The sequence below is a fragment of the Sus scrofa genome, chromosome 11, assembly GCF_000003025.6.
Source record: "Sus scrofa isolate TJ Tabasco breed Duroc chromosome 11, Sscrofa11.1, whole genome shotgun sequence".
Lineage (NCBI taxonomy): Eukaryota > Metazoa > Chordata > Mammalia > Artiodactyla > Suidae > Sus > Sus scrofa.
The window spans coordinates 64,200,650-64,214,686 of NC_010453.5; the positions used below are offsets into that span (position 1 = coordinate 64,200,650).

At 43.9% G+C, this 14,037-nt stretch overlaps 1 protein-coding gene across 2 annotated transcripts in view; it reads right to left on the reverse strand.

Moving 5' to 3' along the window:
• ABCC4 (ATP binding cassette subfamily C member 4) overlaps positions 1-14,037 on the reverse strand; it is a 220,683-nt gene that overhangs the window by 111,501 nt on the left and 95,145 nt on the right. For both annotated transcript variants that reach the window (XM_021065787.1, XM_021065786.1), the window contains 6 exons: positions 11,562-11,658; positions 8,294-8,503; positions 6,972-7,112; positions 5,672-5,709; positions 5,209-5,303; positions 3,293-3,439 (listed from right to left, as the gene is read on the reverse strand). In XM_021065787.1, coding sequence (XP_020921446.1) covers positions 3,293-3,439; positions 5,209-5,303; positions 5,672-5,709; positions 6,972-7,112; positions 8,294-8,503; positions 11,562-11,658 — 728 coding nt within the window. The remainder of the gene's footprint in view (positions 1-3,292; positions 3,440-5,208; positions 5,304-5,671; positions 5,710-6,971; positions 7,113-8,293; positions 8,504-11,561; positions 11,659-14,037) is intronic.

A 14,037-nucleotide genomic window follows, 5' to 3' on the forward strand; every position in this document is an offset into this window, starting at 1 on the left:
GCCCTCTTGTGCCTGAGACAGGAAATAAAAGGATTTCTGCTCAAAGCAGGAAAACGCAATTTGGATTTAACATACACCCCACAATTACTGAAAGCCTTGCTGTGGACCTGGGATTTGTGCTACCGTGTATTAAGATCTGACAGAAGTAAGGGAAGTAAGGCTTGGAGGCAAGAAGACAAAGGTTGTCTAGAAGAGGTCAACTTAGCAGGCAGCAAGGGATCCAGACCAGCTGAAAAGTTGCCATCAAACCGCTGGGAAATGTAGGGACCCTGAAAAAATGTGCGGCCGAAGAGCATCCAAGGAGGACAGCATAACAAAGAGATGGGTGAGAGAAAGGCAAGGTTAAAAGAAGAGAAGAGAGGAGGAAAGAAACCTTGCTATTGCCGTTCTAAGGCTACCACACACTAGTTGAATCAAATCTTACCCAATTATCAGGTTATGAAAGCCCAGGAGGTATCACATTGTATAAACAAACTAGTTAACTTCATGCAACCACACATGAGTTCAAAATGGAGAGTAACTTAGCCAAGGAGCTTGGCAAGATGGAACCTCTTAAAAACCAGCTATTCAGAAGAAATGTGCACTTTCCAGGTTGACTCTGCCCTGTGAACTTGGGACTTTGGTAGGGCCCGAATTGCTTCAAACCTTCTCCTGAAGGCCTGATTCTTTGCTTACGTACAAAGGTCCCCAGTGTTTAACACAATTCATGAGGACCTGGGATGGGTGATTCAATGGATGAATGTGAAAAACAATGCGACCAATCCAGTTCAAGGTTATTAAAAATCTCTGGCACAAGCAGGCTCTGGAGATGGGGAGAAGGAAGGGGATTCTAGCAGAACCCCTGCAGACCCAAACCAGCTGGTGCCAGGGCAGAGCTGATGGGCCTCTGCCTAGAGTTTCCAGCTGCTGTCACCATCCCAAGTCTATAAACCATCCCAGGCCCTTGCCATTCCCCCCATTTGATAAACTCTGGGAGGGTGTCAGGATCCTGAACTAACAGGAAACTTACTGAGCCCAGGGGTCTGCCTGAGAGTGTGCTTTAACACATATGAATTAGGTGTGCTTCCAGATCAATCCACGCTCCCTGCAGAAGACACTCTGGAATTCAGGGAGCACAGACATTATGTCAGACACATGGATATAATTAGCGAAGGTATTTACCATGGCATAAAAGCTGAGCATGTCCATCATTCTACTGCAGAGGGGAATTTATAAAAATATAAACCATTAGCGTGCACACCATCAGTAATATCCACGATGAGGCATAATTCGTACCTACAGCTCATTGTTACTACTATAAAAAGCACAAAACTTTTATTTATTTATTAATTTATTTATTTTTTGCTTTTTAGGGCCACGCGCATGGCATATGGAAGTCCCCAGGCTAGGGGCCGAATCAGAGCTACAGCTGCCGGCCTATACCACAGCCACAGCAACACCAGCTCCGAGCCACTACCGAGACCTACACCACAGCTTGTGGCTAAACCGGATCCTTAACTCACTGAGCAAGGCCAGAGATCAAAACCACATCTTCATGGATCCCAGTCGGGTTCATTAACCACTGAGCTGCGAAGGGAAGTCCAACACAAAACTTATTTTATGAGGAAGAAAATTTTTGTTTGTTTATGGCCAGACCCACAGCATGTGGAAGTTCCTGGGCCAGGGATCAAACCCGTACCACAGCAGCAATCTGAGCCGCTGCAATGCCAAAGCCAGATCCTTAACTCGCTGAGCCATAAGAGAACTCCCAAGAAAGAAAATTTTAAATCTACTTCTTAAAAATCTTAATTTAAAAAGTTTTCTTAATCTAAAACTAGTAGAGTAAATAAATAATTTATTGCCTCTAAACTCTGGGAGTGAACTAGGCCTATCTTTGCAGTACTTATTTGGGCTTCTATTTCCTTGAAGGAAGATAGTCCTGCAAATGGATACAGGAGAGGAAGGCAAGATAAACACCAGTGTCCTGGCTGCTCTAAGATTAGTGACCTTAAAGATTTAAACTTGGTCCCAAATCCCTGAATAATAAATGAATCAGCGCCTCCAAGAGCCTACAGGTCTTGCACACGAAGAGCATGGTTAACTGTGGTCACAAGCACTCAGAGGCTGTGATAACAGAAATCCAGTCCCTCTTAATGCTCCCAACTTTATGCCTGTAGCTGTCACATTAACTGACAAAGGGGAGTGACTTCACAGCCATAATAGCACAACTCCTCCAATCACCTTCTCACTCTGGCTTCTTAATAAGACAAGATGGGAGTTTCTGTTGTGGCGCAGTGGAAACAAATCCGACTAGGAACTATGAGGTCGTGGGTTCGATCCCTGACCTTGGTCAGTGGGTTAAGGATCTGTCATTGCCATGAGCTGCGGTGTCGGTCGCAGACGCGACTCAGATCTGGCATTGCTGTTCCTGTGGTGTAGGCCAGCAGCTACAGCTCTGATTAGATCCCTAGTCTGGGAAGCTCCACTTGCCGTGGGTGCAGCCCTAAAAAGCAAAAAATAAAAGAATAAAAAAAAATAAAATAAAATAAGACAAGATGTGGGGGGGGGGGGCTCTGCAGTTTACCATCCGGTGCTCTGCGTGGTGCCTGGACTGAGCAACATGTGATGAGTAAATCTACACCAGATGCCTCCCTGCACAGTCTTATTTAATCCTCACAAGGGAAATAGGAAGGGCAGTGGGTTATTCCCATTTCACTGGAGGGGAAGTTTCCAGACGCCGTGTCGTCATCATCACTAAGGATCACGAAGCACTGACTGACCGTGAGCTAAGCGCTCTGAGTGTATTAACTGCTTAATGCCACACTATCACCTACCTCATCGTCAGGGCACATGCAGGAGCTCTGTGGTTCCAGAAAAGGATGGATAAGGCAAGAAACACAGCCCACAGGGTGTCGAGACTCCTTCTGAGAAGGTCATTCCTAACAGGCAGCCTAGCTTACCGCTTCGTAACACAGCCAGCAGCTAAGCCACTGGTCAACAACACAGAAACAGGTCTGCACTGAATGTAGGGTAGGTATTCCCTATGCCACACAACAGATGGATTCCTAAATCACTCAGCAAAGTAAACATGTATCTATTTTGCCACACATACAAGTTGAAATTAAAGGTTATATGCCACAATATTCAGACTGTCCCTGGTAGGAGAAAAATTTCAGTCAAGCTTTTTTATAAAATGGATCAATATACAGTGATTTTCTTACAAGCCTCTGCTCCATTTTCAAACACTGAAGTGTAATCGAGGACCAACTGTGTTAACAAGACGTACTGACTGAGAACTTGGTGTCTGACTTACCTATTGGATTTCTATCGAAGAACAAGATCGGAGCTCTCAAAATGGACTCGAACATTTTGTTGTGCAAACTTTGTGAAGAACTAACAAGGACATAGAACACCAACAGAGATCTTGCAATGCCAAAAAGGACAGTAGATACAGTTAAACCTGCAATAAAGAAACACCCCTCAGCAAAAGATCTCAGCCTTTTCTTCAATGATGCTAAAAAGCATGGCAGGCAGTTTATAAAGATATTATATACTTTATTCCTTACAGCATTTGCATGTTAAGCGTTTGATACATTCACAAGATGCATTTAAAAAGAAGAATAGAAAATTTACATCTTTCTCTCATTAAAAAGAAAGCACATAGGAAAAAAAAAATCAGGGGCAAACTAGAAATTCATTCTAGGCTTTCCTAATTCAATTATAAGTTCTACTCAAAACTCAGAAGAAAGATAATTATAAAATGCAGTTGATCTTCCTTCTCTGCATTTCAAATCTTACTAATTACAAGATGTCTCATAATCTAAAATTGTGGTATGCGTTGGTACCATCATTTGAATTAATAGGAACAGGAGAAATAATTTACTACCATTTCCTTGTAGACAAAGCCCAAGAAGCTTTAAAGAATATAAAAATACCTGCAAGCGGAAAACCTACCCCTAAATAACTGAATTGCAAGAAAATATAAATTATAATTTGAGATTAACCTAAATGGATCAACTCATCTCTTACTAACGCAAAGCATTTGCAAATGCACATCATTTAACTATGCTTTGTTAATCACAAAGATAGATACCTACTATGCATATATAAATTAAAATAGCCCCTAACATCTTTTAAAATTCACCATGGTAAACAGAGTAGGGATAACTGCTGTAATAAATATTCTGTCAAGTCATTTTCTCCCTTCAGACGACACATGACTTATTTAAACTATGAAATGTGTTCAAATTCCTAAATGCCATCAACAGGCATTTCCTTAGCCCATCTTCCTCTAAGAATGTATAAAAGAACCCCTTCCTAATCTTCCTTTAAGGCCTCTAGTCCACCAATTTAGAAAAGAGACAGCTAATGGATTTAGATTTTGTAGCAGGTGATCAGGGAAATAAATACAAAATTTCAACGAGTGGGTTCTTAAAAAGATAACTCTATCTTTACACAAAGCTTGTATGAGTATTTCCTGTGGGAATATTTAAAATTTTAGATGAGGATTTCCTTTAAAAAGTATGTAATGCCACATATATTCTAAGCACCCTTGTGAAAACAGACAGCCGTGTTAATATTAGCCTGGCAAGCCAGATGTTAAATTAATCGCACAGTCGGGGATGTGATAACATTGTGATGTCAAGGTAAGAAAGAGAAGGAACCCTAATTCCCAGACACTGGATTTCCCCCTGCTCAGCTTCTCTCTGCAGTAATTAGCAAAGCCCAGGAGATGAGCAGTGTGGCGAAGGGGAGCTTTGCATACCTGCAAGGGAATAATGCTTTTATTTGGGGGGCTCTTTCTGCCAGAGGATTTCATCCAAGTTCAATAAAAGCCAGGGTTTATTCAGAGAGAATTGGAGCAATCTGAACCACAGGGTGGGGATCCGTTTCTAATCCCCTTGCCCATCCATATAATGATGTAAGATTTAGCTAAAGCAACCTATTAGAATAGACAATAGCCACAGATTTCCAGTGGCTGATTTTCTGAATGTGCAATCCTGGTTTAACTTCCAAAATCCAGTACAGACCAAATGAAGAGTCTTCATTCAACCTCTTTCTTCCAGATTTTAAAAATAATTATTCTAATTAATTCACACTGTAAATGCAACTCAGACTCTTAATCTGTTAAGACATTACTAAATTACTCCTGGAAGCCCTAGTTGCTCACACAGGCTCACTGTAAGCATCTTAGACTCTCGTATAATAGACCCGATGCTTCAACTTTACCTGAATAAATTCCTAAGTACCAATTCAGATCAAGCTTCTGAGTTTCGGTTCCATTTCCAACTACAGTGACATTCAGGGAACTCTGTTTATTTGCCCTATGGAACAAGAAAGGAAAAATATTACACTATAAATGGGATTTAGATAAATACTAAAGAAGAAGAAGAAAAAACCCCTCGATTTTGGAAGATATGTTTTATGCTGGAAAATGATTCCCAGCTCGCAGGGCTCTGTGATTCTATTTGCATCCTGACTTTCGGTTCCCAAAATTGCAAGAAACTGCTGAGGGTCAGAGATGGGGAGAAAGCATGGGAGGGTCCCACTCCACCAGGAGGAATTTAATTTTCTTCAGGGAACCTCCATGACGATGGGAACAGGAGGCTGAACAAGCTCCATCTCTTCTCCTGACTCTGGGAAAGTGAGGCGTCCTGTTAACAGCACGCTGGTCAGACCAGGAATCACTCACCAGTACGAAAGCCACCAATCCTGAAGGACGTAGGACACCTGGAGCAGGAACAACAATTAATCAAACGCTGACATCACTGAGCCCCTCAAAACCCCTACTCAGTGGAATGGGTGATGGGAAGGCTCCAGAAATGGAGATGGTCCTTCCAGCTCAGGTCTCACCACACCCCACACCCCAGAAAACCACAGGTCACAGAAGCACATATTACGTTTTAAAATCTTTAAAACACACATCTTTCTTTTCCAAGACTCTCCATGTCATGGACACACAATACAAGTAAGGCTCATTTATTTTGCTCCCCACAAGATAACCAATTCAATGCAAATCCAAGGGGACTGCGAAATGTTTGGGTTAATTGAAGGTAAGAGAGCTTAACAGGCAGTGTGTATAGAATAAATGCATGGATTTTCTGAAGGAAAGAGAACTTGACGGTCACTGTGATGTTGTTTTATGCGTCAGCTTGGCCAGGCCAGTCTCCTGTGATTCAAGCAAACACTGGCCAAGATATTGCTGTCAAAGTATTTATTGATGTAGCTCACATGTACGTTCAGTCCATTTAAATAAAGGAAATCACCCTCAATAGAACAGTGGGCCTTGTCCTGCCCGTAGAGCAAAACCTGAGGCTTCCTGGAGGAGGAAGACATTCTGCCTTAAGACTACAGCACAGGAGTTCCCGTCATGGCTCAGTGGTTAACGAACCTGACTGGTAACCATGAGGTTGCGGGTTCGATCCCTGGCCTTGCTCAGTGGTTAATGACCTGGCGTTGCCATGCACTGTGGTGTAGGTCCCAGATGTGGCTTGTACCCCGAGTTGCTGCAGCTGTGACGTAGGCTGGCAGCTACAGCTCCCATCCGACCTCTAGCCTGCGCACCTCCATATACCACAGGTGCAGCCCTAAAAAGACAAAAAAACAAGACTGTAGCATAAAAGAGTTCCCGCTGTGGTGCAAGAGAATTGGAGGTATCTCTGCCGTGCCAGGGCACAGGTTCAATCACAGCCTTGGCACAGTGGGTGAAAAGATCCAGTGCTTCCGCAGTTGCAGCAAAGGTCAAAACTGTGGCTCAGATCTGATCCCTGGTGTGGTAAATCCACATGCCACAGGGCTGCCAAAAAAGAAAAGAAAAAGAAAAAAAAAAGACTGCAGCATCAAGCTTCTGCCTGAGTTTCCAGCCTGGAGATTCACCTACAATCTCATGAGCCAATTCTTTGAAATAAATATCTTAATACACGTATTAAAAATAATAATAAAATAAATGCAGTATACATAGGGCACAAATCAAAAGAAATGTCTTTATTTACCTGAGCTGCGACATTTACTAGAATAAGGAAAATGATGATAAACCAGTGAGCGCCAGCTGTGAAGTAATTCTTGTATGCCTTAAAACCAACTTCTCCTTCCGAACGGCTCTCTTCTGGTAGTGCAACCTGTATGTTCTCAGTCTGGGAATGAAATGGAGGTTGAGAGATAAAATTTTCAATAATGAACCCCCCCAAATTCCCAAAGTTCAACGATGCCCTCCCTCTTGGCAAAGCCATGGGAAAACAAGACACGTCTTATACTCTGGTAAGATTGCAAAATACTCCACCTCCTATGGAGAAGGGGTGGAAATATCCAGGCTAACTATGTATACTATACATTGAGCCCCACAGCCAGCCATCCTCCTTCTAAGAGCCACCATGTTCAAGGTCATTCATTGCGGGATGGCACTGCCTACAACATGATTTCCAGCACATGTACGACATACCCGTTGAAATTATGTCAGCTCTGGCACCAAAATAATAGACGAATGATAACACATGATCCAAATCTATCTGGTTCCTGAATTTGAGAGAGTGATTCCTGAGTTTGGAATGTGAGGGACTAATCCCAGTACTTTTAAAAATCATCCAGTTTCCGTGTTTGGATAGTGAGGGTTTGGACATCGAGGAATACTATTGTGTAGGCTTGTAAGGGAGCTCCGCCTCCTTGTACATTTCTGTATTTCTCTCTTGAGGACATTGCAGAGTCCTCGGCTCCATCCCCACAGGGGATTCAAGGCAGATGAGAGGTGGTTCTTGGTCTTGAAGGGGAAGAAAGGAAGACAGGAACTAACGCCAAAGTGTCTAACGCATGTCAGCTCCTTTTCACCTGTTACCTCTGACAATGGGGCAAAACACGACCATCAGTCACCCTCGGTGCCAGAACGTTCCAACACACAGGAAAATAGCTGATTGAATTTGGGTCACACAAGTACTCGGTCTAAGGGGATCTTCAAATTATACCTCTGGATGCATAAGGGAAGCCAGGGGCCACAAAAGCGAGTAGGATGTAACTAGGGTAAATGGAAGAGTTCTATCAGTGTGGGTCACATATGCCCAGGAACTCACAGCAGTACACGCACCACTGATCTCCCTAAGATTCTCCTTCCTACACCCAAAGGGGAACCCCAATCAGGCTTGCTTGCTCCCTTCATATTCTTTTAATTTTACCAATGTCATGGACTAAAGACCTTGGCAACTTAGGAACTACAGAGAGGCAAAGATGTCACGAGTGGAGCAGAAACAGAGTCCATGATGCCACCCACAGAGGACAGGCACAGAGGACATCCACAGAGGACAGGCAAAGGCAAAGAGAAACTCACATCTTGGCCCTCTGGAGTGGCATCTTTCAACGAGGGTCTGGAAGACTGCTGAGACCAAATCGAAGATTCAGAAAAGGTCCGATTCCTGAGAGTGGGGGTTCCTGGCATTGGAGAGGGTTCAGCCTCCTCATTCTCTTTCTTTAAAAGGGAGCCAAAATCTATCCCAGATTTCAGGAACTCAGTGTAAGTCCCCTTTTCCACTGTTTTGCCCTAAAATAAAAATGAAGAATTTGAGAGGAATGATTTTGCATTTGACAATACTGATCAAATCTAAATATTAACCGAGAGACGTTAACTGGTCTTGAACTACGGTTTTCAAAAGCCAATGATCCTTAGGTCTGCAATTCTGGTTGATAAATCTAGTTCAGTTCAACTGAACACAGAACTGAGCATTGGGTTTTCTGCCAAACCCCGATGTTAGGTGTTGGAGGATGTGAAAGAAATGGGTGATCATATCTTAAATAAAGAGGCCACTGACATAAGTACCAAGAGCAAAAAGTACAAAGATGGGTGGAAGTATCGGCACAGGCTCATAAGCCTCAAGAGAAGCAGAATAGTCATTTGGGGAGGATATTCCAACAAAGAAACTTAAGACTGACCCAGAGGTGGGTACAAGCACAAATGTACGGGTAAGGACCACCCATCAATCTTTGCTGATCATTGTCACAGGATCTTGTCCCTGCTGGGACAAGATGTGCAGGAACCAGCCCTGGACAGAGGACCCCTGAGCTGCATCTCTGTGGTCTGTACAACTGTCCCACAAACTCAGGAAGTTTTGAACTGAAAATTCAATATTCTACCTCATCAAGTAACTAAACAAGGAGGCAATGAGACTGCGGTGACTCTAAAGTCTTGGCAGTCACGGCAGCAAAACAAAACCTAAGACAGAATGCACGTAAATTGGAGGAAAACACCAATCGGAAGCAGCCAACCCGGCTTTCCCCATCAGGCATTCCGCTTAAGCTAAAGCCCATCTCATCATTTTCTTTGAACTTGTATAAGATCGCTGCATTCTCCTCTCCTTACAAAGTCATATCAAATAAAGTGCAGGTGTTTTCACCGTAACTGACTACATAACAAGACTCAGTTGAATCAATCAGCATCAAATAAAGTGTTAGACAAAATACCAAGATGCAAGCCTAATCAAAGGAGGGCAGCTGGTTAAGGCAGAACAGGTGGAAGAAGGTGACCTAGGACCCGAGCTGGTACCCCTCTCACCCCATCCCCTGAGGGTGGTCCATTGGGAGAAACTCAGTGAGCCTTTAGACACCAACTGATACTGCCTAATTAGAAAATAATTAAGGATACACTGTGCCTTGTTGCACTTGGGGGGCAAAATTCATGAACCTTACTGAAGGAAATTATCAGTTTCTACTTGGTATCTGTAAGACACACAAGGAAACTCAGGGCACGAAGACAGCAATTTTACTCAGCAGCCAAGCGCTGACTATCCCAAGTGGACGAGAGGGCAACCGTGCCCTCTATGCCGTGAGAGAGGGACCACACAAATAAGGATGGTTCCCCTGAACCAAGGTGCTCAGAAGGGGACAAATAGTTGGATCCGTAGCAGTAAAAGTGGGGGTGGTGTCCTCAAAAGAAATAAGGGGACCCCAAAATATCTAGGAACTGGCCAAACAGGTTAATCTCTAAACTTGTAATACTACCAACACTGGGGTTTTATATACTAATATCACCCCTCTGCACATGAACTTACTGCTCAGGTTTGAGAAATCTGAACCTCTTTTCCGGAAGGTGTGGCGATTCTGTATTTTAACAGGGAGGTGTGGCAATTCTATGTTTTCATAAAACTTCCTTAAGGCAGAAATTCATTTGATAAATGAAGGATTGACCAAGGGTCTACTGGAACAGACAAGGGCTGACAAAGCAAGTGCTGAGGTGCTGAGGCACAGAGGACGGCAAGCCAAGGGGCAGAGCATCACATGAGTACCAAGACTGAAAATGACTCAATAAATTCAGTCACACCAGCGACCACACAAGGTGCTAAGCACTGAAATGCGTTCAAGCCCTAAAGGTGACATCTGTGGCCATGACCTTACTGGGAAACAGGGTCTTTGCAGATTCAAGCAAGTTAAGAAGAGGTCATACTGGAGTAGGAGGACTGAAAATCCAACAGGACCAACGTTTATGAAGAAAGACTCAGACACACAAGGGGACAATGGCCACGTGACAACAGAGGGAGGAATTGCAGTGCTGCAACTGGAAGACAAGGAGCCAAAGGCCTGGGGGAGTTCCCGTCGTGGCGCAGCAGTTAGCGAATCCGACTAGGAACCATGAGGTGGCGGGTTCCGTCCCTGCCCTTGCTCAGTGGGTTAACGATCCGGCGTTGCCGTGAGCTGTGGTGTAGGTTGCAGACAGGCTCAGATCCCGAGTTGCTGTGGCTCTGGCGTAGGCTGGTGGCTACAGCTCCGATTAGATCCCTGCTTGGGAACCTCCATATGCCGCGGGAGCGGCCCAAGAAATAGCAAAAAAAAAAAAAAAAAAAAAAAAAAAGACAAAGAAGGCCTGGGAACACCAGAAGCTGGAAGGAGGCATCTCCCCTGGAGCCTCAGTGAGAGCACCGTCCTGCCTGCACCCTGATTTCAGACCTGGAGCCTCCAAAAGAGGGGGGTGATAAATTTCTGTTGTTTTAAGCCACCCAGTATGTGGCACTTTGTTACAGCAGCTCTAGAAACTGATACACTAGCCTGAGCCCACACTTCTGTCCTCCAAGTGTTACTAAGACTTCCAGCTGCTTCTGCTGTGGCCCCTCCAGGGAATAGCCCCACCCTCCCTCTCTCCTCATACCTGTCCCCACAGGACAGGAAGCCCTACGAAGGCAGAGCCTCGTCCTCCTGCTGCACAGGCTCCCACACACAGAGACCTGCGCGGTGAGCCCAGCAGCACCTGCCAGACCAGCAGAGCAGGTGTCTCTGACCCGGTGCTCAGCTCACCAACCTCACTTTCAGTGTTAATGGATGATGTTCTTTAGGTAAACTGCGTGTGACCGTCACCCAGACACAAACAGGTCTTAGTATCTCTAATTTCCAAATACACTTTAGGGTTTATGTGGCTTAGAGTGTAATAGTAATATTTCTACAGATCTCTGGATTCATCCGCAGAGGCATGAATACCAGCTCTGCAAAGGGAGGTAAAACTGAGGGAGAAGAGAGCCTTTGCCACAAGTTCAAGGAGAGTGACCTGCCGGGAAGCCTGGCCTTCAACACACCTGAGTGCTAGCAAGATCCACAGACTTCTAGAAACTACTTACATCTTTCAGTATCAGAATCTGACTTGCAGCCTTTAGGTACTGCAGCTGATGAGTCACTAAGATTGTGATCTTCTCGTGCAAGGCTTGACAAATACACCTACAAAGGTAAAAGGTACAGCAGCAAAAGCACATTAATGGAGGCGCTCCAAATTGAAAACATATATTTGGCAAACACAGTGACACAAAACAACACAGTAGTAAAAGCTATGCAGTTTAGGAGTTCCTCCCATGGTCGCAGTGGGTTAAGAATGCAACTATAGGGGCTCAGGCTGCTGCGGAGGTGTGGATTCAATCCCTGGCCCAGTGCAGTGAGTTAAAGGATCTGGAGTTGCCACAGCTGCACCTTCACAGCTGCAGCTCAGATTCAATCCCTGGCCTGGGAACCTCCATATGTCATGGGAGTTGCAGCAAAAAAATAATAATAATAATAATAAACAAAAAAAAAACCCCTGTAGTTTAATAGCAGTATGAATACTAATACACATTAAATACAAATATAAATCATTGAACCAAACTAAGTCCTCAAATTCATCAGCAGCAAACTGGAATCCAGCTGTAATAATTCGCTATACTGAAAAACTGCTTTTTATCCTAAAACAATTATTTACATGGGGTGCTTGGGGTTAACAGGTGCAGACTCTTGCCTTTGGAATGGATTGGCAATGTGATCCTGCTATGTAGCCCTGGGAACTATGTCTAGTCACTTACGATGGAGCATGACAATGTGAGAAAAAAGAATGTATACATGTATGTGTGACTGGGTTACCACGCTGTACGGTAGAAAAATGACCGAACACTGTAAGCCAGCTATAATGGAAAAAACAAAAATCATTTATATATTAAAAAATCAAATATTTGAGAAAAATAAAGGTAACAAAAATTTTTTAAGTAAAAAAAAAAAAAGTTATTTACATATTAACCCCAGCAACAGCCTTACTTAGCATCTCAAAATCCTTTGCCAGAGTGCATTTTGCTTGACATATCTATCCAGATTAACATTAGATAGAAAATGAGTACAAGTATGCCCTTGATCAGCCTCTGCCACATTTCCAGGCCCAGCACAAAGTAAACCTTTCATGTGCAGCAAAAACCTTCCAAATAGGAAGATGAGAATCCACGTGGCCCCAATTACAGTGAAACCTGTGGATCAAGACAGGCCAATTCTCTGAGCCAAGACCCCCGCCTCAAAATTCAACCTTAAGTGTTTTTTTAACAGTAACCTCTCCAACGGCACCTACATTTTAAATGCAGAGCCGTAGGATTTCAGCCCCACAAGGTCTTACCCACGCCCAACCAGGTAATCCAGGTACGGGCCCTGGTGACCCTGGGTAGGGCTCCACACAGGTATTCTGGGGGCTGAGGTAAAGTCAGGAGCACAGCCAGAGCTCAGCCTGCTGCCTGAGTCAGATGGACAGAAGTGGAGGGACCAGACATTATTTCAAATCGCTCTCACAAGCCTAACAATGTCGGACCAGCTCCTCAACTTCTCAGAAGCTCAGTTTCCGAGACCCTTGACGAATCATCCATTTGTTCTAAAAAACACTAATCTGCTCAGGAAATGACAGCCCCCTTCCGCACTCCGGATCCACGAACCGCCACGAGTTTTGGACTCAGGACTTTTTTTGGACTCAGGATAGAAAAGTCCTAAGAATAACACTTGGCAGACGTGATATATGATCACAAGCAAGACCCGGCCTTGTTACCATATACACCATCATTCCATGGAGTCCAAAAGGATTCATTTTTCCATTCTGACATGCCTCAGTTCAGCTTTCAAACCAACTAACTCCTTTCCAGACATAGTACCAAAAGCTTTTAATGGAATCGTTTCTCGTTAATTCAAAATTACCTGCCAATATCATCAATGGATGTTGGATTTTGTCAAATGTTTTTTCTGTATCTACTGAGATGATCATGCGATTTCTGACTTTTCTTTTGTTAATGTGGTGTATGACTTTGATTGATTTGCGTATGTTGAACCATCCTTGTGAATCTAGGAGGAATTTCACTTGGTCATGGTGCATGAAATTTTTTATATATTGCTGGAATCAGTTGGCTAAAATTTTTTGGGGCATTTTTGTGTCTATATTCATCAAAAATATTGGCCTGTAGTTTTCTTTTTTGGTGCTACCTTTGTCTGGTTTTGGTATTAGGGTGATGGTGGTTTCATCCAAAGTCTTTGGGAGTGTTCCTTCTTCTTCAGAATTAAAAGTTTAAGAAAGATGGGTATGGAGTTCCCTTCATGGCTCAGCGGAAATGAATCTGACTGGCATCCATGAGGATGCAGGTTCGATACCTAGCCTCACTCAGTCGGTTAGGGATCCGGCGATGCCATGGGCTGTGCTATTAATAGGAGACGCGGCTTGGTTATAGCGTTGCTGTGGCATAGGCCAGCAGCTACAGCTCCAATTCAACCCCTAGCCTGGGAACCTCCATATGCCGTGGTGCAGCCCTAAAAAGACAAAACAGCAAGAAG